General features: G+C 41.7%; 1 protein-coding gene across 2 annotated transcripts in view; it reads right to left on the reverse strand.

The window, feature by feature from the left end:
• CPVL (carboxypeptidase vitellogenic like) overlaps positions 1 to 26,503 on the reverse strand; it is a 129,407-nt gene that overhangs the window by 6,850 nt on the left and 96,054 nt on the right. For both annotated transcript variants that reach the window (XM_019443692.2, XM_019443691.2), the window contains one exon: positions 26,112 to 26,294. In XM_019443692.2, coding sequence (XP_019299237.2) covers positions 26,112 to 26,294 — 183 coding nt within the window. The remainder of the gene's footprint in view (positions 1 to 26,111; positions 26,295 to 26,503) is intronic.

The following is a 26,503-nucleotide window of genomic DNA, read 5'->3' on the forward strand; positions in this document are numbered from 1 at the left end:
ATAATAATAATGTCTCGTGGAGTACAAACCACATAGAAGTTAAGAAAAAACAAAACAAAAAAGACAACAGTTGCACAAAAGGTGGCACAGAGTTAAGGTATTTTCAGGTATTTGCATATCTGGCAAAGGATAAATGCACTGATTCAAAGCCAACTTTCTGTTTGTTTTTTTAAATTTATTTATTTATTTATTTATTTATTAATTATTTTAATGTTTTATTTATTTTTGAGAGAGAGAGAGACAGAGCGTGAACAGGGAAGGGGCAGAGAGAGAGGGAGACACAGACTTTGAAGCAGGCTCCAGGCTCTGAGCTGTCAGCACAGAGCCGGATGCAGGGCTCAACTCACAAACCGCGAGATCATGATCTGAGCCGAAGTCGGACACTTAACTGACTAAGCCCCTTTTTATTATTTTTTTTAAATTTAAATCCAAGTTAGTTAACATCCAGTGTAATAATTGTCTCAGGAATAGAATTTAGTAAACACCCAGTGCTCATCTCCAAAGTGCCCTCATTAATACCCATCACCTATCTAGCCCATCACACTACCCAACTCCCCTCCAGCAGCCCTCAGTTTGTTCTCTGTATTTAAGAGTCTCTTATGGTTTGCCTCCATCTCTGTTTTTATCTTATTTTTCCTTCCCTTCCCCTATGTTCATCTGTTTTGTTTTTTAAAGACCACATGTGAGTGAAATCATATGATATCAAAGTCAACTTTCTTAAATCCGCACGTGTGTTGTAATCTCTAAGGACATGGTCAAAGGATGGATAATATCCCTACATTTATTGTAGCATTATCTACAATAGCCAAGTTATGGAAATAGCTCAAGTGTCCATCAACAGACGAATGGATAAAGAAGATGTGGTATATATACGCAGTGGAATATTACTCAGCCATAAAGAAAGAATGAAATTTTGCCATTTGCAATGACATGGATGGAGCTAGAGACTATAATGTTAAAGTAAAATAAGTTAGAGAAAGACAAATACCAGATGATTTCACTCATATATGGAATTTAGGAAACAGAACATATGAACAAAGAAAAAAGAGAGAGAGAGAGAGAGAAACCAAGAAAGAGACTCTTAACTATAGAAAACAAACTGATAGTAACAGAGGGGACATGGGTGGGGGGATGGGTGAAGTAGGTGAAAGGGATTAAAAGTACACTTATCATGATGAGCTCTGAGTTATGGATAGAATTGTTGAATCATTATATTGTACACCTGAAGCTAATATACTATTATACGTTAACTATCCTAGAATTAAGATTTAAAAATTAATACAAAATAAAATTAAAGGAGAGATGATAAAACAATGTATTATTAACAAGGAAATAGTGTTTTTAAAAAAAGACATTTTGTCTCCAAAGGAAAAGACAAGATAGAAGGATAAGAATAAATGGCAGAGACCTTTCTGTGTAACGTGAAAAACAGACTCCTGACAATCAGGGAACCTTTAAATGAGAAGAAATCTGGTGATCAAGTCATACCCCCCATCTTTTTAGAGAGGCACAAAATGAATGCCTCAGAGATGAAGGCCCTTCAATCACATCTCTTAGCCTAATCTCACCAAATCAAATCAGTTAGATGTTTCAATGTGCTATGAATGTCTCTGATTAAAAAAAAAAAAAAAAGGTCATGGAAATTTTCTTTAAATCAGCTCCAAGAATTTCTATGTTAATTTCAGCAATGTTGGTATGAATGACTAAGGTTAGAACCTTCTCCCCCTTGATCATTTTTGTCAGTGGAAAACTAAAGCACAGGACAGTGTAGTAGGAAGCAATTCGGCATAGTGGTCAAAAGCATGAACTCAGGATTCAACAGATCTGGATTTGAGTCCAGCCCCTTGACTTTGGAACAGGGACTTAACTGCTTCAATTTTCTCATCTGTAAAAATGAAGGTAAAAATTAGGGTGACCAGTTGTCCCAGTCTGCCCTGACCTGAAGGATTCCTGGGAATATGGGATCTTCAAAGTGCTAAAGTTGAAAAAGGGTCAGGCAAACTAGGATAGTCTGTTACTCTAAGAATATCTAACTTTTTGTACGGGTTCAAAGAGATGCATATTAAACACTGCACAGCACTCAGTTGGTAAATACATATTAAGCTTGTACCGTGTGCCGTACAGATATATATCAACACTCAAGCAATGGTCATCAGACTATTATCTCCTTTTTTATCGTCAGAGAAGTATGTTTTCCCTTTAAGAGTGGAGTAAGATCAGAAGTTACAACACTAATAAATATAAAATGTAGTACTATACTTGTTCAGAAGAAGAATTATATTGTTCAGGAGGGAGAAAAATTCTCTTCCAGGCTTTCTTTATTTCCATGCTATGAATCCTTCCTTCCCACGGGAAAGGTCCCAATTAAAGTAAGAAAGCAGATTGAATGTGAGCTCAAACTTCTGTCAATATGCTTGACTTAACTGTCTAGAGTGAATTTTATCCCTTAAACCTGCCAACATCATGATCCGTCCCATCCTTTCCCTCCACCCCCTATTACCACTTGCAATGCCAAACACCCTCTTCTCCCCACATAGAAATGTCAAGCAAGCAAGACCTCACTTGTCTTAGCAGAATGGCAAAAAGCCATTCTGTCTGTTTTTATCCCCTCTGAAGAACTCACTTTACAACCTAGGATTTGATGCAGTTAAAAAAAGCAATCGAAGCTTCACTTCCTCCATGTCCAGTTTTATATGTGAAATCCACAAGAGGGTAAAGAGCACAAAATCCAGTTCATTAATTACTCGTACTCAATATCTAGCTTTGAGTACAAACTACAAACTACAAACTGTTTGTAGTTTTCTTTGGGAGGAGAGAAGGGGGGAGCCAGGGAGCAGAGGGCAGACGTTACGGCAGCAAATACTCTCTGCTGGGGGTGTATCGAGTACGTAGAGCCCGACTCGCTGCCTTCTGGGGAACAGGGAGACAAGAGCCAGCCAGCCCGCTAAAGGTTGACCTCCTACAAACATCAGTGCAGGGAGGCTCTAGCATTGTGTGCTGGAGCTCTGGCACTGGCTCAGGACAGCCGATTGTGTCTACTGCTGCCCAACTCCACGTTCAGTGGTGTTATACTGGTAGCCTGAAATCAACCACAGTGGAATATTTACACCACGAAAATGCACAAACACTACAGATCAATGTCTCCCCGCTCTCCCAAGCCAGTTTACCTTCCGACCACTGGTTCTCTGACATCTTGGCTCTCCTGGGGAAAGATGAAACATTAGAGCATTCTTTCTGTGTCCCAAAATAAATAAAAGAAATATCCACTCAAATCAATAAATTATAAGGTCTAAAACGTCTCTGAGATCTTGGCTTAGGAAATCAGATGGGCAGGGTTTCAAATATTTGCAGAAAGATGAGAAGGTCCTGCTGCCTGCTTCCAGTCCTGCCTACCCCCACTGAGTTCTAGTATAATAGGAATAAGAGTTTCAAGACCACACCACAGCATTCATGGATGCCTCTGTTTGTAGGAGAGCCCTTGCGACACCCCAAAGCTGGTCCGTTTGGGACAACTACTGACTAGAAAGGGTATCTAGATTCCACTGTGTTCCTGACCCACAGCCTAAGGGGACCCCAGACCCAAAAATGTCCCCAGGAATTGAGGATATGGGACACGCCAATGATCACAACATTTTCATGATGTTATTGGTTGAAATAAAACAAGGCACATGGTTTTCACTAGCAAAGCAAAGACTGTGCAAGGCACAGGTAGTGCCTTTGGTCCAGTTGATGATGTGGCGGTTTCTTAACACAACTTTATTTCATTCTTGCCCTTTTCTCGGCCCCACTCCACCCTCCACCTTGTTTATTTTTTGGCTCTGTTTAACATTTCCACAAGCAATTTTGTGGATCTGGTTACACTTCAAATTGAAACACAAAATGTTGCCATTTAAAAAGCAACCCCAGTTCCCTTTGTTCCTCAAATATCATTAAGTTTTAAAACCTATTCTCCATGTGTGGATAATACTTTAAACGTTAGTCTTCTTAGTATTTATTCACTTCTCATAATGAAATGGTTCTCTGTTAAATTTCAATAGATATTAAAAACCACTCAACAGCTAAGAGAAAATTATGCATCATTGCCTAGCTGTTATACCTCAGTAAATAGATTTGCTACCCAATTTATATTTTAAATAATACAATAAATTAGCTCCCTGAGTATTAACTAACTGCATATTTGGGTAGCTTAATTTAGAAGCATTCTTTTTATGCTAATCAGCCCTCTCTAATGAAATAGAACCACATGAACTAAGATGACTCTTGGCAAATAATCAGAGTAAAATTGGGAGTCGCTATTGTTTATTATTTCCTTTGTTTTCAGGAAGCAAGCTGTGTGGTTTTTTTGTTTTTCTTTTTTTTTTTAGGAAAAAAAAAACCCAAACACCAAAAACTCAATTTTTTAAAGGACAGGACATTCTAGTCAGCCACTGAGATAATGAAACTTCTCCAACTCCTCCCATACGTTTATTTCCCAGAATATTTCTCCTTTCTTCTCCTGTGTAACACAGAAAGGAAATCGTCTTCAGCTGACATGAACAGGGCATCCTTTCGTTTGAAGGGAATTGCTTTGAACCATTCATGATCTTAGCACACCTAGTCTATTTCTTAGAAGACACTTCGGTACATGCAGTTGGTAAGCAACCACAGCACTCCTTGAGAATTGCATTTTTAACACACACACACACACACACACACACACACGAATGGGCATGAATATAAGGTAGGGGCCAATTTGATTTTCATTCACTGGACATTTACTGGGTGCTGGGAACGGTGCTAAGGGGTTTGCTACAGAGATAAATGATATCGTATTCTTGTCTTCAAGGAGCTCAGTGTCAAGGAGGGGAGGAAGGCAATTAAGGAGGTAAACTAAAGAGAAACCCCAGTGAGGTACATGCACTAGAAGATGTACATAGAGATGTAGAGCAGGAGGTATTCTGGGAGAAGGAGGGCTTCCTAGAGGTCAATTTATTTATTTATTTACTTATTTATTTATAATCTCTATGTTCGAATGGGGCTCAAATTCATGACAAGATCAAGAGTAGCATACTCTACTGACCGAGCCCCCTAGAGGTAGTTCTCATCCCTGAAAGGCACATGGGGGTTTTCTGGGCAGCCAGAGGAGCAGAAAGGACCTTTCCATGGGAATTGCTGACTAACAAAACAGCAAGGTGGCTCTGGGGAATTATAAGGTGTTTTGTTTTGTTCTTTAGGATTCTAATGGACAAGGAGGGAGGGTGAGAATTCAGGTGGGGGGAAGAAAGCCCAGGCCAGACTAACCTCTTTACTACTCTATGGAGAGACTTCAGGCTTTATTCTACAGGTAGCGGGGATTCCGTGAGGACGTTTGAATAAGGGAAAACATGATTAGACTGGCATTTGGAAAAAGCACCGAGAGACGAGTAGAGTGGAGAGGAGGACCACTCTAGCTGGAAGACCAGCTATTGTCAAAGGAAAAAAAAAATTTAAACCACAACTTAAAACACAGAGTGTTCTTGAATAGCATCTTCTAAAGCCTGTGCCTTTTCTTAAAACACCACAAAGCAAACACAGTTTCGTTTTCGAATATATAAAGTAAGGGAACCATCTTTTTAAAAATGTGCCCAAAAGGCTATATGTTTTTTTTTTTATTGTGTTATATAAAATCAGTGTCTTTCTCGTTAAATAGTTCTTTGCGGTTTCTGTGTCAAGCACTAGGATATGAATCAAGTCAGGCTGCTGAGAGGGATCTATAAAGCAGATGTGGCGAATGCTAGTAATATTTACCAATTACTATTCTTCTTAATTTTCTGGCAAGACACATAGCAAAGCAACTGGCTAAGTCACTTCACCTCCTTCTTGTCTCAGTGGGAAAGTAATGGAAGTGGGGTTATTTTTGATGTGCTGGGAAAAGATTCAGACTCTCCTCCCAATGGTCTAGGTCTTGCCTGCAAATCCATGGCGTACATTAAAATATGTTTGCTTTTTTTAAATTTATTACACTTTTTTTAACGTTTATTTGAGAATGACTGGGACAGAGCAGGAGCGGGAGAGGGGCAGAGAGAGAAGGAGAGAAGAATCCAAAGCAGGCTCCAGGCTCTGAGCCATCAGTATGGAGCCTGACACAGGGCTTGAACTCACCAGCTGTGAGATCATGATCTGAGCTGAAGTCGGACGCTTAACCGACTGAGCCACCCAGGTGCCCACGTCTACTTTTTTCAGTTGCTTTTTTTTTTTTTTTTTTTTTTTAATTTTTTTTTTATTTTTGGGACAGAGAGAGACAGAGCATGAACGGGGGAGGGGCAGAGAGAGAGGGAGACACAGAATCGGAAACAGGCTCCAGGCTCCGAGCCATCAGCCCAGAGCCTGACGCGGGGCTCGAACTCACGGACCGCGAGATCGTGACCTGGCTGAAGTCGGACGCTCAACCGACTGCGCCACCCAGGCGCCCCTCAGTTGCTTCTTATATTGAGTCACTGCTGGTGAGTTGAAGTGAAAAGGGGCTGAGGAACTTTCTAAAAAAAAAAATTTCTTATTTTTTTTTAAGCTGGATATTTTGGTAGCCAACCTTAGCCCTGGACATCCAGAGAGAAAAATGCATCTGCCTAACCAGAGCAGTGCCAAGACGTGGACACGATGTGTTCACTTCAGCCTTTCACCGTGTGTGGAGGCCTTTCCATTTGATGATAGGCAGAGAAGACGGGAAAGACAGCAAGAGAGAAAGAAGACAAACTGAATGGCAGACGTGAGAAAGGACATTAAGCCCCCCTTCACCCAAACAAACCCACTGGAGAGAGGACTAAGAGGAAGTCCAAGAGTTGGTGAGAAAGTGAAATAATCATATCTCTTATACATTACTGGCAAGAGTATAATCCGTTTGGAAAACAGTTTGGCGTTATCTGAGGAAGCTGCAGATGCTCAAACCCTGTGAACTCATCAGTGCCACTTCTAGGCATTATTCTTAGAAAGAAGCTCTTGCACACAGGCACAAGGACATATGTTCAAGAACGTTCACAGCAGCAATGTTTGTAGTAGCAGAAAAGCTGGCAACAACCCATGTGTCCAGCAGCAGAGGAATGGATGAGCGGTATAATCATGCCGTGGAATACTATGCAGCAATGAAAAAGAAAACAAAGCACAACCGAACCTATTGACATGGATGAATCTCAGAAAGCACTGAACAGCATAAGCATGTTATTGCAAAATACATATAGAATAAGTCCTTTTATATCAAATTAAACATGAAAAGAAAAATATTGTTTATGGAGATGCATATCTGTAGTAAAAATTTTTTTATAAAAGGAAAAGGATGGGGTGGGGGTGGTGCCTGGGTGGCTCAGTCAGTTGAGCACCCGACTCTTGATTTCAGCTCAGGTCATGATCTCATAGTTCATGGGTTCGAACCCCGCGTCAGGCTCTGTGTTAGCATGAAGCCTGCTTGGAATGCTCGCTCCCTCTCTCTCTGCCCCTACCCTGCTTGTGCTCACTCTCTCTCTAAAATAAATAAATAAGCTTTAAAAATCTAATAAAAAAGGAAACGGATGATAAAATCAAAATCCAGGACGGTGGTTTACCTCCAGAGGCAATGAGGGAAGGGAGTGGGATTGGGGAAGGTAAGTTCTTGGTAATGCTGCATTTCTTAAACTGGCTGGTAAGTACAAAGGTGTTCATTCATCATTATTTGTTTTATCTCACACAAGTGTTATATATACTCTTTGGTTACTCTTCCATTTTTAATTAAAAAAAAAGTAAAGCAAAACCACCTACAGATGCTGCCAAAGTCACAAGAAGGAATCTTTAAAAAATTTAACACGTTCTCTGTCATGCTCTTCTCATCTGTCCAACACAGACCTGATGAGATGGGCCATGTGTCTAAAACAGCAAGTGGGGAGGATATAGAGAAGCAATTAAACGGAAACCAAAGCAAAAATGGGAAGTGCCCCTCTGGCGAGCGGCTCTGAGAAGACCGGGCTGGTGCCAGAATCTAAACCTTGGGACTCTGGTTGCCGCAGAAGAAAATAAATATTAGGAACAAAAATAAACACCCACATACTCCAGGCAGGACAGCAGAAGAGCAGAAAGGAGGCCAGATAATTGGAGGTTTTGTTTTGCTAGACATGTTTTCCCTCTTTAAATCTAAATTCCTATAGTCCCCTGCTTCCCTGGTTCCATATGTTAGAGGCTCAGTACAAATGGCACAGAAGAAAGACAAAAACAAAAAGGCTGGATGCTTCATTTATTGTCAACAGGGATGTTTCAGATTATTGTTGAATTAGAAGGGACTCAATGCTTTAGAAACATCTCGTTATTCAGTGTATTTTTATTTATTATTATTAGACTGCCATGTGGCAAAATGTGGACTATGTCCCCAGCCCCTCTATTTCTTCTACCTCTCACCGAAATTGTTGAGTAAAGTTACAACAGGATACAGCTGCTGTAGTTCCAAGCCTTTCTGATAAATAACATTTAGTTGAGCCTTTAAAACATAGTATCTATTTAGGACCCTATTAGACTAGGAAGAGAGCTTCTTGCCCTGTGAAAACAGATTAACACTAGGAGAGGCAGTAGGAATATTTATTCCATGCTTACTAGGTGCCAGGTAAGTGTCAAGTGATATATGAAATATATATGAAATATATTCAATATAGTTAAGTGAAATATATACATATATATATATATATATATTTCTACACACACACAAAGATACACGCATTATCTCATTGAATCCTAGCAACTAATCTTTTCATGAGAGAGAGAGGGATTAATGTTATCCCCACTTCATTGATGAAGAACCTCTTGGAGAGGTTAAGTAACTTGCCCAAGGTCACACAGATAGTAAGTGGTGGAACAGGGTCTAGAGCTGTATCCAATCTTTTAATCTCTGCACTATGTCACTTGAGTATAGCGATAGCAGTAGTTAGAATTGCCAAGGTCATGAACTCGAAATACACTTCAAGGCTACTTGAGAGCTAAACTCATAACTCATAACTCACTCTCCAAAGGTGGTCTATGGTTGGGGGTGGGGAGGATCTAGAAATTATTCAATAATTCAAATAGTCTAATGCATGGATTCTTGGTCATTTTGTGTCATGTGTCCATGTGGCCATGTGTCCGTGTGTCCTACTGTGGCCTATGGACACTTCTCTGAATAATGTTTTAAAATACATTTTATATGGGGGCGCCTGGGTGGCTCAGTCGGTCGAGCATCCGACTTCGGCCCAGGTCATGATCTCACAGCTCGTGAGTTCGAGCCCCCTGTTGGGCTCTGTGTTAACAAGCACAGAGCCTGGAGCCTGCTTCAAATTCTGTGTCTCCTTCTCTCTCTGCTCCTCTCCTGCTCATGCTCTCTCTCTCTCTCCTTCAAAAATAAATAAAAACATTAAAAAATATTTAAAATACATTTTACATATATGTACATATATAATAGATTACAAATGAACCCATTATATTGAAATTAACAAAGTAGTAAAAAATAAATTTGCGATATAGCATTATGTGTACTTCCATATGAATACATTCAACAAGAGCGACCAGTGGGTCTGGTAACTACCGTAATTAAAAAAAAATTTTTTTTAACATTTATTCATTATTTGAGAGAGAGAGAAAGAGAGACAGCATGAGCAGGGGAGGGGCAGGGAGATAAAGAGAGGGAGATACAGAATCTGAAGCAGGCTCAAGGTTCTGAGCTGTCAGCACAGAGCCCAACATGGGGCTCGAACTCATGAACCATGAGATCATGACCTGAGCCAAAGTCAGACACTAAACCGACTGAGCCACCCGGGCGCCCCCGATAACCACTGTTAATTTTAAAGTAGTAGTGATGTTGATAAATGTTGTTTCAAGGTATTTGAAACAATATGTGTATTTGATATGAAAGTATTTCTGCTTTCTATTGGTGACAGAGTCAAAGGTGCTGCTAAGGCCTCTGCGGTTTGTTGTCTACATTCATAATGGGAGGAAATGCTAAATTTCGTAATTCATAATGGAAGGAAATGCCATTTAAGTTTGAAGTCAGTGAACATAAAATGCATTTTTTTCCTTTCTAAGTTCACTGACCCTTTGAATACTAACCACGGATGCTTGCCCTGGGTTAAGAACTCTTACTAAAGAACTGAACAATCACCTAATAAAAATGTTATGTTTACTCCTGATAAAGCTTCAGTTGAAATCACTGCATTTTTATTTTTGCTTTGACATGACGTTAATTGTATCTAATCATCATAGTATTTTACCAATGATTAATATCCAGAAATAAATTCAAGATGCCTGGTGGACACCCATCTTTGCTGAGAATCGATCTGGTTGATGTTTCCAGCAGTCGATCTGGTTGTATCATTTTTGACAAGTAGCAAAGACATGCTTTTTGACTTTGCACAGAAGACCATGGCATTTCAGTACAGCACAAAAGTCTGCTGGGAAAAGAAAGCTAATGTTTTGAGTAAATAACAGAGGCTTCCTACGAGTCCAAATTACTAATGGTCTATCAGTATTTTGAGAGAACAAAGACCACTTGTAAAATCTACAATGCACAGCAGGGACTGAGGTCTAAAATTTAGCCTAAGGTTTTGTCTCAGGATTTCAGAGAATCAGAGCCCCGCAAGTAGACACTGTTGGCTATAGGACACTTTTCTAAAAAGTGAGGTTTCAGATCAATGGCTGGTTTGTTAAGAGTGAAACTATGTTCTCAGGTTTCCGGTTGACCTGTGTAAGGAAGTAAAATCGGTCAGGATTTAGAGCAGCCTGTAGGCATCAGAATAGAACTTTATCCAAACATAAGCCACATGGGGTTCCTGCAAGAGGAGGACATTTGGGTATCAGTAGAAGGCCAAAAGACATCACAATTTAGGGTTCCCCCAAACAGGATGCATTAGAATTCTCTAACAAGCTTATATACTGATACTCAGCTCCTACCCCAAAGTCAGAATATTTGTAGATAGGGCCTGGGAATCTATATTTGCAAGCGTTGACAAAATGCAGTGGATTAACAATGGTCCCAAATTCTTTGCCATTCTTCCCATTAAGAGGAATCCAGGCCTCTTCTGTGATTTGCTTTGACCAAGAGAATGCAGTGAAAATAATTTTCTGGAACTTTTGAACCCTGGGCTTAAAAGGACCGACATCTTTGGCTTCTAAATTTGGGAAGCCACCTGCCATGTTGTGAAGCTAGGTCGGGACACTGCATGGTTAGGGGCCATATGGAAAGAGCACTGGAGAAGAAGAGGCCACCTTGGATGTCTCAGCTTTTGCCAGACTCACAGCTGAATGCAGCTGCCTGGATGGTCTCAGGCTATCTCAGGTGAGTCAGAAGAACCATCGAGCTGAGCCCATTCCACCCACATAATGAGAAATAATAAATTGCTTCTGTGTTAAGCCACTGACTTTTGGAGTGATCGATCATTCTGTTAATAAATAACTGAAAGAGGGAAATATTTGCTGACAATTCTTTATTCTTTTTCCTGAAAAAATCTGTTCTTCGCTTGGAATCTTGCTAGGAGTTGAAGAGCAAGGCTGGATCCATCTTTCTAATGCAGATAGACTAATTACACTGAGCGCTTAGGGGAAGTCTGATATTATGCAAAGACCTATATCTCATGTGGCATCAGGCAAACCACCAGCCTCTGATGCCATCCCCACTCCCCCTGCCAACCCTGAGAGCTCACAACTACATTATCTGGGTGGCCTTTGTGGCACCATCAGATCCCCCTCCGAAGATGGACCAGCTCCCAGCCTCCAGCCGTCAGCACCTTCAGGTCTGCCTCAGCTGCAGACAGCAGCCTTTCCCAAGATGATGCCCTTCCGAGGGCAGCCCGCATTTGGTGACTGAGTGAGGTGGGGGGTTAAAGGCTTGGCCATTTTGGCCCAGTGTCGGACGTGGATGGAAGAAGACTCTCTCCAGAGCTCCCTGCCGGGTTGGCCAAGGTTTCTCAGGCATGCGTCACTGTCTGATTTCCTCTTCTGTCAATTCTGCTTCCTCCCCCCTTTTTTTTTCCACAGGCGTTGATCCCTAATACGCATCTTCTACCCCAACCTTGGCCCAAATGCCTGATTCTGGAGAACTTAGCCCGTGACTACCATGGAACTCTCTGATGATAGCAAGCCATCGCCATCGCCATCACCGTCATCGTGGTTTGACCGCTATGTTCTGGTCTTCTGCTCACCACCTGATTCCCATGCGTGGACAGAACTTTTCCCAGATCTAGTGATGGAGACAAAGAACCTATGAATCAGGACAGCGCTCTCTGTAGAAAGCGACAGAGCTGGGAGAGAGAGGAAGACGCTGGGTAACAATTTCTGTAACAAAGCCAAAACAGGTCCCCAGGGAATTAGCTGCATTTGGTAATCGTCATCTCAAATCTGTTTAACAGTTACTTTCTTCCATTAAATACTGTTTTAACTTCATCGCCTCCCTTCTCAACTAGTCAAACACACACACAAAAAAATCACACTTGTTGCTCTCTGCTTACTCTGATGTCAGGGCCACCAAGGACTTGATGAAGACCTTTCTGGAACTGTTAGTTCCTTGGGGAATAGTTCTTAATGCTCCCTAGGGTGTTTAAAATTCCAAAAAAAACCCCACAAAACAAAACAAAACAGAACAAAAAACAAAACAACAACAACAGTTGTCAGGAGGAAGTCCAAGAGACGCAAATGGCCAGCTCTCTGTCACTCCCTCTGTGGATTATCTGTGGAAAGGTTCCAATCCCAGCCCGGCCTCCCTTTGGACTCAAAGGACTGTGGTTATTCTTGGCTCCGTTTAACAGTTGTGTGTAGTCAAAGAAATAAAACAAAGTGAATGTTAGTTTTAGAAAGGCACACCTGGGAAGCTGGGGTTCTTACTGCTTTCTGTCTGCACATCATGCTTTCCCTCTCCTCCTCCCTCTTGTAAGCACCCTGCTTTCCTTTAGGAAACGGACTTTTCCACGTGGACCGGATGCACTGCCAAGTATACTGGCCATCGCCCCCACCTCTGTCACCACCACCACATACGCACCCCGAGGCCAGACGTGTAGACTAGTCCGGCCAACAGGAGTATCCCATCCCTTCCCCCGACACTGCCCTCACTGCCGTACTTAGAGGCATGGTGGCGCAAGGGAAAGGTTGAGATTTGGGTCGTCAAATCTCAGATATTACTACTCTTTGACCCTGTCAAATATCAGACGCTGCCACGATTTGATATTGTCAGATCTCAAATACCACTACCACGATTAAGCAAGTTGCGCAGGTGAAACTTGTGTTTCCTCCTTTGTAAACCAGTAAGTACGATCACGTAATTTACAGGGAAGCGATTAGCATTCCGTAAAACGGTGGCTAAAAAGTGTGTGACAGGCCTCGGGCCCGAGCGCTGACAAATGCGGAAGAACTGGTGGCCGTCATTAGCCATTCCCTTGGGCCCTCCCGACACCCTTCTCGCTCAGAGTTTACAGCACCAGAAGGGGCCCCCAGCCAGTGAGTGGCCAGAAATTCACACGAGGTTTGTCCAGCTCCAGAGACTACCTTCCTCTCCTGACACCAGACCACCTTCCATTGGTCACGAGTCTCCAAAACAGTGAGGGGCGAGGGGGGCTCCTTGCCTTTGGTTTCTCTGTACATAACCTCTAGCAGAAGGTCTCATTCCTGTTGGAAACTCAGGGAGAGGCCCTTGGGGAGAGTATGTCTCTCACAAGACACACTCAGGTCAGGGTCAAGGTGCAATCGTGGCTCAGGGCTTGTGCTTTAGAGGGCTGGTGGTGCTTATTGTGGCTGCCCAAGGAGAACACTAGAATGACACCACATGTAGGCTCTCCCTGTGGATACTTAGCTTTTAAGTCGGTGTAACCACAGAGCAAACACCACTTCTCAAACAGCAATCGGTCCTCACGACATTCCAAAGCTTATCCCCACAACCTCCATTTCAGGACCTCAGAATCAAGCACTGGGCTCAGGAAATAGGCAAAGAAGCTTCTTCCAATAGAGCTCCTTACAAGACTCCTTATTTCCCAGGATCCCCTTCCCTGACCTCTCTCCACCCTGAATTCATCTGATTGCTGCCATTTTAAACTTCCCAAAGGACAGCTTTGCAAACGTGCTTAACCACCTTCCATGGTGACAAACATTGTATGCTTCCATTTATTAGAGATACTTAGAGCCGTCCAGTTCACAGAGACAGAAAGTAGAATGTGTAGGACAGCGGTTGGCCAGGGGCTGGGGTTGGGGAGTGGGGAGGTAATGGTCAATAGCTTCAGTTTCAGCTGAGGAGATGAAAAGAGCCATGGAGATGGACGGTGGTGATGGATGCACGATATCATGAAAGCTTTTAATACCACTGAATAACACACTTAAAAATGGGTAGGATTATGGGGGAATAGCTGGCTCAGTTGACTCTTGATCTCAGGGTCATGAGTTTAAGCCCCATGTTGGCTGTGGAGCCTACTTAAAAGGAAATAAATAATTAAATGAAATTAAAAAATGGTTAAGATGATAAATTTTATGGTATTAGTATTTGACACTTTAAAAAACTGGAGGGGAACCTGGGTAGCTAAGTTGGTTAAGTGTCCAGCTCTCGGTTTCAGCTGAGGTCATGCTCTCATGGTTCATGAGTTCGAGCCCCATGTTGGGCTCCATGCTGATGGTGTGGAGCCTGCTTGGGATTCTCTCTCTCCCTCTCTCTGCCCCTCCCATATTCATTCTCTCTCTCTCTCTCTCTCAAAAAAAAAAAAAATAACCTTTAAACAAATTGAAAAAAAATTTGAAAAAGAAAAGCCACCTTCAATGGCTCCCACTACTTCAACAATGGAGCACTCACCATTTTCCAACCATTGAGGGCATAGGACCTTTCCCAGTCTGTCTCCTGGTTTTCATTCTCCAGGCTCCAGACTGGAAACCAGTAAGCTGTGTGCTCTGCTGGTGGCCTGCTCTTCAGGCACCCACCTTGAGGCTCTGCCTGCCATGTTTTCTCTGCTCATTTTAGCTAATTTCAGCATCTGTTCTTTTATCAATATCAGAAGTTCCCAGATGAAGCCATAACTCTTCTTAACATTGGGTGAGCCTGACCTCACCTCCTACTAAGCTCTAGTACCTGTTAAAAACCCTGATGCTCTGTCCATAGGAAGTGGGCACACGCATGTGACTTCACAGCTAACATCAGATGTGAAAACATCAGATGTGAGATTTCCCAGGCCTTCTCGAATTATGGCAGACAGGTATGCAGGTGGCAGTTTTCACTGTGCTAGCATGCAGCTGCTAATGCATCATTCCAGAAATGTGTACCCTTGTGAAGTAGAAAACCACTGGGCTGGAAGCCAGGAGGCCTGGAATCTAATCCCAGCTCAGTCGTTAAATGGGTAGGAGACTTTGGACAGTCACTTAACCCCTGGGCTTCAGTTTTCCCACCTGGAAAATGAGATCTAAAATTTGCTTCGGCTGTAAAATGCTACCTAGCTGAGACAATCCATCCTGTAATTATTAAATAACCTGAATTGATATTGATAATGAAAATACAAAATAAAAATAACAATGACTCAAATTGCAGTCGGGAAAAATAGGCTTGTTTGAAATTCTGCAAAACTCATTAGCAGAAACTTATGCCCAGTAAGATTTGATAAGAATGAAAACGGACCGGTGACTCAACCCTCTCTTTCAATGTGTACATGGAAAATAATTAGTCTCAATAAAATATTTTCAGTGAAATAAAGATGGAAACATTTGAAATGGTTGCAGTGCTTTCTTCAGAAACTTTAGCCTCATGAAATTTATTTTTATTTTCTTTAATGTTTATTTATTTTTGAGAGAGAGAGAGAGAAAGCGAGCGAGCAGGAGAGGGGCAGAGAGAGAGGGAGACACAGAATCCAAAGCAGGCTCCAGGCTCTGAGCTGTTAGCACAGAGCCGGACGCGAGGCTTGAACTCAAGGACTGAGAGATCGTGATCTGAGCCAAAGTAGGACGCTTAACCAACGGAGCCACCCAGGCATCCCTTTGAAGTTTATTTTAGAAAGATATTCTTTTTTTTTTTTAATTTTTTAACGTTTATTTATTTTTGAGACAGAGAGAGATAGAGCATGAACAGGGGAGGGTCAGAGAGAGAGAGACATAGAATCCAAAACAGGCTCCAGGCTCTGAGCTGTCAGCACAGAGCCCGACGCGGGGCTTGAACTCACAGACTGTGAGATCATGACCTGAGCTGAGCCACCCAGGCGCCCCATATTTTTAGAAAGCTATTCTTAAAGAAATTCACCAGTGTTATTCTGCTTAAAATTTTATATTTCTAAATGTGGAGTCAAAAGTTCCTTAGGGTGAAAATGACAATTCAATGGTATAAAGACAAAATAGTGTAATAACAAAATAGCCCGCATTTCAAAAGCAGTGACAGCATGCTCACAGATCATGAACAGTAACTGACTTTTGGAGAAGGGTGGAGAAAGACCCCAAAAGGAGCAACAGGTGGCCATGGGTTGTCACCAGCCAAGGAGAAAGAGGATTAGACCTTTGGTCTACACTGTAACACTATTAAGTACACACACACACACACACACACACACACACACTGAAGGTCACTGTACTATTCTATATTGCTTGCTAACTGAGCCCTTCTGGGCATTAATGAAAAATAGGTATTTCAGATCTTTCTTAGATATCTTACAGATAACTCAGTCCAAACCTTGCATTTTACAGATGAACAAACTGAGAGAAGCCCACTGCCCCAGATGATGTAATACGGCTGTCTCCAATTCTCAGAATTGCGTAGATACCAAAGGCGTGCTGCCTTCTAGGGAACGAGTAGGAGGCAACAACCAGCCCTCCTTCTTCACCTGATCTCCGCAGGCTGGCTGGAGCTGCCTTTGGTTTTCCCAGGCATCGCCTGACGGGAACACGTGGGCAGAATGGCGCTCTCTCCACCCTGTTGCTCCCCAGGGACAGCTGTCATCCTCTTAAGCGGACATTTTAGGCAACCATCCGGAGACAAGTCTACTTTGGTTTCGATTTTTAAATTAAGAGCTGTGGAGTCTGGCAAAGAGTGAGGTTTCTTTCTTGGCAGACACATTTACACGCTGCTGTTGCTGAAAAGCAAGTCCGTGGCTCAGGCCCGTTTTTTTCATTATCAGACGCTTGACATTTGGGCGGTATTCTCATCCGAAGGCTCACAGAGAATGCCTTTGTTAGCCCCGGAGCTCATTTCCCTCCTTAATTCCCCTCGTCTCCGCGCACCACCCCCAATCCTACACTGAAGCATAAGGGGGGCGGGAGTTCTGCCAACATTTTAAAATCACCTACATAAAATGCGGATCCCTGGCCGTGTGGTAAAACACTCCCTATCACAAACACATGTGGGCCTTGCTTCTTTTGTTACCACTTTTTGGCAGCCGGAGGAGGGCCATTTCATTGCTCAATGTGCTTCGCATTCACAAGAAGAGTCAGCGGGGCTTAGCGGGGTATTTGTCACAAGTTCCTGAGTGGCAGCCAATCCCTTTTCCCACCTCTGTGGTGCACACTGCCCCGTAGCCTCCCAAGCTAGATACTCTATGCACCGAGCCAAGCCGGTCACATGGGCACTGCCAAGTGCTGGCGTGGTCCACGAGGCTGGTTGAGGGACACAGGGACACAGGCGGGCGGAAGCAGCCATCAAGGATCTGGAGGACGTGTTGAGTGTGCCCGGTGGGATTGTCATCATAAAGCAGTGCAGCAGGCGAGGACAAGGGACACGTCCATCGCTCCCTAGAAGTCCCACTTTCATGTTTGCCCTTAATAGCCTAAATCTTAATATTTAAACTTTCCCTGGGGCGCCTGGGTGGCTCAGTCGGTTAAGCGGCCGACTTCGGCTCAGGTCATGATCTCGCGGTCCGTGAGTTCGAGCCCCGCGTCAGGCTCTGTGCTGACAGCTCAGAGCCGGGAGCCTGTTTCGGATTCTGTGTCTCCCTCTCTCTGACCCTCCCCTGTTCATGCTCTGTCTCTCCCTGTCTCAAAAATAAATAAAACGTTAACAAAATAAAAAATAAAATAAACTTTCCCCCAAGGGTTGATTTTCTATCAAACACTTTCCCTGATCTTGACTTACTATTTACAATTTACCTTTTGTTATGTAGATTCTTATATGTGATTTGGGATAATAATAATAAGCATTTACTATGAAAAGGTTCTGGTCTATGCTAATCACTTGTTGAATTCCCTTAATAATTCTATAAGGATAACATAGCATGTTCTTTTTAAAATTTTTTTAAGTTTATTTATTTATTTTGAGAGAGACAGAGAGAGAGCACAGGCAGGGGAGGGGCAGATAGAGAGGGGGGACAGAGGATCCAAAGCAGGCTCTGTGCAGATAGCAGACAGCCTGATGTGGGGCTTGAACTCATGGACCATGAGATCACGACCTGAGCCAAAGTCAGATGCTTTAACCGACTGAGCCACCCAGGCACCCCACAGACTGTTGTTCTTAGACAACAGAAATTTATTTCTTATAGTTCTGGAGCTGAGATAAAGTGCTGGCTATTTTGGTTTCTGGTGTAAGCTCTATTTCTGGCTTGTAGAGGGCTGCCTTCTTGCTGTGTCTTTACGTGGCAGAGAGAGGGAGAGCAAGTGAGCTCTCTGGTGTTTTTGTTTTGTTTTTTCTTTTTTTTTAATGTTTATTTATTGTGAGAGAGAGACAGACCAAGTGTGAGTGAGGGAGGGGCAGAAAGACAGGGAGACACAGAATCCAAAGCAGGCTCCAGGCTCTGAGCCATCAGCACAGAGCCCGACCTCACAAGCCGTGAGAACATGACCTGAGCCAAAGTCGGATGTTCAATGGACTGAGCCACCCAGGCGCCCCTGGTGTCTTTTCTTATAAGGACACTAACCCCATAGAACCAGGGCCTTGCCCTTACAAACTCATTTAACTTTAATGACTTCCTTATAGGTCTTATCTTCAAATATCATCACATTGTAGGTTAGGTCTTCAACATATGAATCAGGAGGCACACAATTTAGTCCACAGCAGGTAACTATTATTATTATCCTTATTTTTTAGAACATTGTGCTCAAATATTGCCGGAGGTGACTTCAGAACCTAATGAGTTTCAGTAAGTACCTCTTTTATATTGCACCTAAAGAAAGCTTAACAAATACCTTTCAAGCACATGAAAAAATTACATAAAGGAGTCTTTTTTTGTCCTGAGAATCTCCCTTCTACTGAGCTAACATTCCCCACCCGACTGGCAATTAAATATCAGAGGCAATATGACAGACATTGGCAAACGCGTTATGGGAACAAAATGAATAAAGTTTGAATCCCCTTCCTGTCATTGGATGATACAGGGTTGCTTACCTTCTCAGGGTCTGTTTCCTCATATGTAAAATGGAAATGACACTGTATGATTTGCAAGGATGTTCTGGTAATATCCACGAAGCGCCAATCACAATGTCCAGCACACGTGCTCAAGAAGCAAAGCTACTTTATCATTACTGAACATAAATGATGAACCCACCCTTATAACTCCTGTCTTTGATTGGTATATCTTCTGTTCCTTCCTATCTTTTGTTATTTTGTACACACAAAAAGTTACAGTGTGTTTTTCGACTGATCAGAACTACTGAAACACATATTTGTTAGAAAATAACAATAATAATAACAACAACAACAATCTTTTTTTTTTAATTTTTTTTTAACGTTTTTTTTTTTAATTTATTTTAGAGACAGAGCATGAACGGGGGAGGGGCAGAGAGAGACGGAGACACAGAATCGGAAGCAGGCTCCAGGCTCTGAGCCATCAGCCCAGAGCCCGATGCGGGGCTCGAACTCACGGACCGCGAGATCGTGACCTGAGCTGAAGTCGGACGCCCAACCGACTGAGCCACCCAGGCGCCCCAATAAGAAACAATCTTAAAAGGCCAACAAGAAGAGGATTGTTTGGAAAATTAATTACATCCATTCAACGGAATATTACTTAAAGATAAGTTAAGAATTTATGCCATAACTCTGAAAATGTGATATATTTGATATAAAATCTGATATATTAAAAGAGGAGAGCACCAAGTGCCACTTCCTGTCTTGGCAAAGAAATTTGTTGCTCTCAATCCTCCTGCTAAAAAACCAAAAACCAACGATAAACACTAGAAAAGCTGGACAAAATACAGAACACGCCCATTTAAAAGTCATGGTGATCTACCAAGGCAGCCAGGATGTGAGGAGTGTGTGAGTTTCCCATTGTTGCTGTGACAAATTACCACACATTCAGTGCCTTTGTAACAACACACATTTCTCGTAATCCTGAAGGTTAGAAGTCCAAAATGGTCTTGATGGACTAAAATCAACATGTTGGCAGAGTTCTGTTCCTTCTGGAGGCTCTAGAGGATAGAGCCTCTATCATTGTCTTTTTTTTTTTTTTAGCTTCTATAGGCTGCTTGAACTCCTTGGCTCATGGTTGCTTTTGCTATTTTCAAGGTCAGCAGTGTATCATCCTCAAATCTCTGGCTCTGACTCATCAGCCTCTCACTTGTACTTAAAAAAAATTTTTTTTAATGTTTATTTACTTTTCAGAGAGAGAGAGAGAGAGAGAGAGAATGAGAGACAGAGTGTGAGCAGGCAAGGGGCAGAGAGAGGGAGACACAGAATCTGAAGCAGGCTCCAGGCCCTGAGCTGTCAGCATAGAGCTTGACACGGGGCTCGAACTCATGAACTGCGAGATCATGACCTGAGCTGAGGTCGAATGCTTAACTGACTAAGCCACCCAGGCACCCCTCACTTATTTTTTTGTAAGTAAATTATATCCCCAACATGGGGCTCAAACTCATGACCCTAAGATTAAGAGTCGCATGCTCTACCAACTAAGGCAGCCAGGTGCCTCCTCCCTCATTCTCTTACAAGGATCTTTGTAATTGCATTGGGTCCATCTGGATAATCCAGAATAATTTTCCCATCTCTGGGTCAGAGGATTAGCAACCTTATTTCCACATGTAGCCTTAATTCCTTCTTCTATATGATATAACATATTGACAGGTTCCAGAGATTAGAAGGGCTACTTTGGGGAACCATTATTCTGACTACCCTAAGGGGCCAGGCTTACAAAGTAGAGAGGAGGGCAAAAAGCTAATTGGATATCCTGTGGTCCTTTCACCATAAAAGCAATGGTTGATTCAGGGCCAAGAGGCTACAAACCCTTTATTAAAGGAAGAGATAAGAGGCTGGAAACCTGCGTGGAACTTTGGGGAGACAAAAATTGGTGTTCATAGGCTGCCAAAGAGCAGAGGCCCTGGTTAACACTACAAATGTCAATTTAGGACCATGGAAATAGACCAGCTAACATACAGATTTAAATATAATCAATTCCAGACTTGATCAAAGTGCTTGACCCCTATTCTAACTGCCTGACAGAAACAAAGTAAAATCTCTTTGATGGAAAGTATCATCAGCCACAAACTCAGACTATCTCTATAATTCTACCTGCATAATGCCTGACATTCACTTGAAAACTTGTAGGCATACCAGAGAAAAGGATCTGGTTACCATGAAAAAATAGAATCAGGCTAACTGGTGATACAAATCTAAAATTTATCAGCAATGGGCATCAAAATAAGTGGATTAATGTGTTCCCGAAAAATAGATAACAAGGTGAGGAATAGATAATAATGTGAAAGTTGAGATCTATAAAAAAGAATAAAACTAAAATTCCAGAACTATAAAAAAACCAATTGCCATGATTAAAAAATAAATGGGCTAAATAATATATTCGGAATAGCAGCAGAGAAGAACAGAAAACTAGAAGACAGAATTGAAAATATCAAAACTGAAGAATGGAAAGAAGAAAGAACAGAAATAAAGCTATATGAAATGAAAAGGTCTAAGGTTCGCATAATTAGGTCTTCATGGGAGAGGAAAGAGAGAACAGAGAACAAGCAGGATTTGAAGAGATAATGACAAATATGACAAAAGATATCAAGTTATAGTTTCAAAAAGCTTAAGAAACCCGTATAACACACACACACACACACACACACACACACACACACACACACACCACACTTAAAATCACAGCTACATACACATAGTCAAATCTTTTGAAAACCAAAAACTGAGAAAATCCTAAAAGTAGTCAGGTGGAAAAAGAAACCACCTCCAAAGGAGCAGTAATAAAATGGACAGTTTCTGATCAGAAGTGATACAAGTCAGAGGACAACAGAGTAATATCTTTTATGTGCTGAAAGACAATAACTGCCTAGCTAAAATTCAATTCCATGAAAAATGTACTTCTCAATTAAAGGTGACACAAAGACATTTTCAGACAACCAACAATAGAAATGGCTGCCAACACAACTTTACTAAAGTAAATAATAAAGAGATTTTTTTTTTAAGCAAGGAAAAATAATTCCAGTCTGAAGCATGGAAATGCAAGAAACGCTAAGGGGCAATTGAATGGGTAAATTTATGGGTAAGTCACAGTGACACTGGTTGTGTAACATGATGCAAATAATGGTTTGTGGTGTTTGAATTACATGCAGAATATTTTTTGCTTTTTAATTTTTTTAATGTTTTATTTATTTTTGAGAGAGAGAGAGACAGAGTGTGAGCGGCAGAGGGCCAGAGAGAGGGAGACAGAATCCAAAGCAAGCTCCAGGCTCTGAGCTGTCAGCACAGAGCCCAATGCAGGGTTCCAACTCACAAACCGCAAGGGTCATGACCTGAGCCGGTCAGATGCTTAACCAACTAAGCCACCCAGGCGCCCCCCCCCCCCTTTTGTACTGTTTTTAATGATAACACAAAAAGGAGGAGAGTTGGCAAGGAAGATCCAAGGTTCTTGCATTTATCTGGAAAGTGGTAAAATTCTAATTTATATTAGGATTGAATAAGTCTAGAAGTTACATTGTACCCTTGAGTATAATCATTAAACAAGATTACAGAATGTATACCCTGACAAGCTTATAGAATAGGGAAAAAAATGAAAATGATATAAAACATTTGAGTAATATTAAAGGACACAATGAGGAAGAGAACATTGAAATACAAATAAGACAAATAGGAAATAAACAGTAAAGTAGTAGATTTAAACACAAATATATCAGTAATTACACTAAATGTAAATGGACTATCCCATTTAAAAAATATTGTCAGGCTCCATTAAAGAAAAACAAAACCCAATTATACACTACTTAAAAGAGATACATCTTAAATATAAGCATTCAGAAAGATTAAAATCAAAGAATTGAAAAAGATATCCCATGCAAATATTAATCAAAAGGAAGTTGGCATTGTTACCCTACTATCACCAAATTAGATTTTAGGGCAAGAAGCATCACTAGACATAAAATGGGACATTTCATAAGAATAAAAGATTTAATTTGCCAAGAAAGTATAACAGTTCTGAAGTTATATGCACTTAATAACAAAATAAATAAAGTAAAAATGGATGTAAAAGGAGAATAGAAAAATCATGTTAAATATATATTACTTATAAATAATAATCATATTATATCATATAATATTACATATTATAATAATATAAAAATATATATTAGAATACTGTACCACAATGAAAATAAAGTGGCAACTGCTACATGCAAAAGAATAAGTAAATGTCATTAATATAAAGTCAAGCAAAAATGCCACACAGAAAGGGCATATAGAGAATATGTCCATTTGTCAAAATTCAAAATCTAGCAAAAGTAACCTCGGATATTAGAACTCAGGACAGTGGATACTCTGGGAAGAAGGGGGAATAGTGACCACAGTGGGGACATTGCTCTATTCTATTTCTTTATGTAGGTGATGGTTACATTTACCTATACATTTGCTCTGTGAAAATTCATTTACCTATACATTTGTGACTTGTGAATGTTTTCTATATTACGCTGTAACTCAATAAATAATTTCATTATAAGAAAGAAACACGGCAGAATCAATCTTATATAACATTGTTAAAATTACGTAAAATTTATGTAAAATTGTGTACATGGGCATCAATTAAAATGCAATTTCAGATGTTGAAACGTTGACTTTTTCTTTCCTCTTTTAAAAAAAAGTATTTGAATTGCTATAGAACCTGTTGTTTAAAGACAGACAAATAAATACCAAAAATGAAGTCCAGATTACTTTCTGCAAATGGAGAGCCTCCACTTGTCCCGGAATTCCAATCTTTTGGAATCAGTCTTCAGAGTTAACCTGCTGTTGTGGTTCCCAAGTCAATACCCAGTCCAAGACTGCCTGTGCTCCAGTTTACAGAAGCACACAGGACAGACACAGCTCTCACCGTCTTATCTCCAAATCCCTCTGCAGGTCAACAGACCCTCCACTCTTCATCCTTCCCCCGCCCCCCCCCCCCCCGCCCCGTTTTCAAACCTCACATGCATTCCGCCGGAACTGTTTCTACTCTGACTCATTTCGTTTGCTACGGCACTGGTTTTTAATTCTTTGGTGTAATTTATCTTGATTTAGAAACTATAATGTTATAAATTTTCCAACATAGTTTCCCTTTACGTGAGACCAGAAATATGTCTCTCTGCTGTTTCCTTTGTCCCAGGTAGTCAACGTTACAAGATATTTAAATTTCTTACGTTATTCAATGGCTAGAATGACTGGGGCAGGGGAAGGAAGAGTACCTTTATACATTAGACTACCGGTAATTTCTACTTGATCTACAACCCTAAAATCTAGATGTCGACTAAACATCATTCCTTCCAACACAAATGTATATCATAACCCAGTGACCCTTATGAAATTCTTTGTAAACTTATTTACTATCCCAAAGTACCCAGTATGCCTCTGAGATTAATTTCTTTTTTTAATGTTTGTTTATTATTTTTGAGAGAGAGAGAGAGACAGAGCACGAGCAGGAGAGAGGCAGAGAGAGGGAGACACAGAATCCAAAGCAAGTTCCAGGCAACAAGCTGTCAGCACAGAGCTGGATGTGGGGCTCAAACTCACCAACCGTGAGATTATGACCTGAGCCGAAGTTGGATGCTTAACCAACTGAGCCACCCAGGCACTCCTCTGAGATTAATTTTTATTTGGAGCATGGATTTGCCTAGTGGTAAGCTCGGGTACTTGGAAAGCTGTAATTCCAAATATTCAAACCTATAGGATTGAGGTCCCATTGTTGCCTCAAATAAAAAATTGAGGAAAGGGGCACCTGGGTGGCTCAGTCGTTAAGCATCTGTCTCTTGGTTTTGGCTGAGGTCATGATCTCGCAGTTTGTAAGATACAGTCCCGAGTTGGGCTCTGTGCTGACAGCGTGGAACTGCCTTAGGAGTCTCTCTCTCTTCCCCTCCCCCACTCACACATGCACACACACTCTCTCTCTCTCTCTCTCAAAATAAATACATAAACTTTAGAAGAAAATTGTGAAGGGGTGCCTGGGTGGCTTAGTCCATTAAGCATCCGACTCTCGGTTTTGGCTCAGGTCATGATCTCACAGTTTTGTGAGTGAGTTCGAGCCCCACGTAGGGTGCCGCGCTCACAGTGTAGAGCCTGTTTGGGATTCTCCATCTCCCTCTGTATCTGCCCCTTCCCTACTCACGCTGTCTCTATCTCTCTCTCTCAAAAAAAAAAAAATCAAGTCTAGAAGATTTAAATTTCTTCTCTTGACTAAACAAAAGCTAACTAGGGGACATTCTTAATTTCTCCGAAAACTTTCTGGAGGTAAATAGTGTAATCATCACATAGTCACCAAAGGAGCCCTGCTGATCCTTGAGAAGCTGAGACCTGCAAACTAGAGGCACAGTAGATGGGCTTCACCAGGAGCAACATCTGACCTCTAAAGTGGAGGCCACGCTAGGGGCATCAGATAGACAGATTTTGTCCTGGGGCTCCATGTGTAAGACACAAATGTGAGCACAGAATTGCCAGAGGAGATTACGCTGAATCTAACTCAGGTTGTTTGTTCAAGCTCTCCTTTGTTCCCAAATAGACTAAATCTCTCAGTAACGATTTGCCTTTCGGGGCTGAGTATGGTCTTTTTGATCGTCACCTTGTCTCTTGAATAATATCTACACTTTCCTCTTGTTTTGCATGAGGCACTATGTACTTGAATGAACTCATACCACCCTGCTCTCTGGAAAGTAGGGCTGCAGAAGGCACACTTTGGCTACTGCGTGACTCTGTGTAGGGTCAGCCATGCCTTATTGGTACTCAGGCTTTAGTTCCAATCCGCCCATCCCATTCCTCACAGCTTACAGGTCCCAAAGTGTTTCCATACCTGACAGAAGTCATCCACTTGCCGCACATAACCGGCCACTTCGTTATCGGATTTAAAGATCTTCCAGACTTTTCTTTCTGCCTGCTTGTATTTCCGGGATCCTTTCCACTTCATGGCCATCAAAGAGCGCTCTGTCAGGGAGGCTGCTACAATGATGTCCAGTTGGCCATTGTAGATCAGTACCTGAAATGAAACGGATCCGGGGGCAAATGCGGGATTCAGCAGGGGAAGGCAGCAAATCTATCTACATATAGATAGTGTGTGCACGAGAAGAAAGGTAATGTGAGAGAGGCCAGTCCAGCAGGGGAGCGGGGTCATTTTCTTCCAGTTGGCCACACACCCCAACAACCTGAAATAAACTCAAGCCTGGTCTCAGCCACTGCAATTCTTCC

Source organism: Panthera pardus, unplaced genomic scaffold (assembly GCF_024362965.1).
Source record: "Panthera pardus isolate Hobbes unplaced genomic scaffold, ASM2436296v1 HiC_scaffold_8, whole genome shotgun sequence".
NCBI lineage: Eukaryota > Metazoa > Chordata > Mammalia > Carnivora > Felidae > Panthera > Panthera pardus.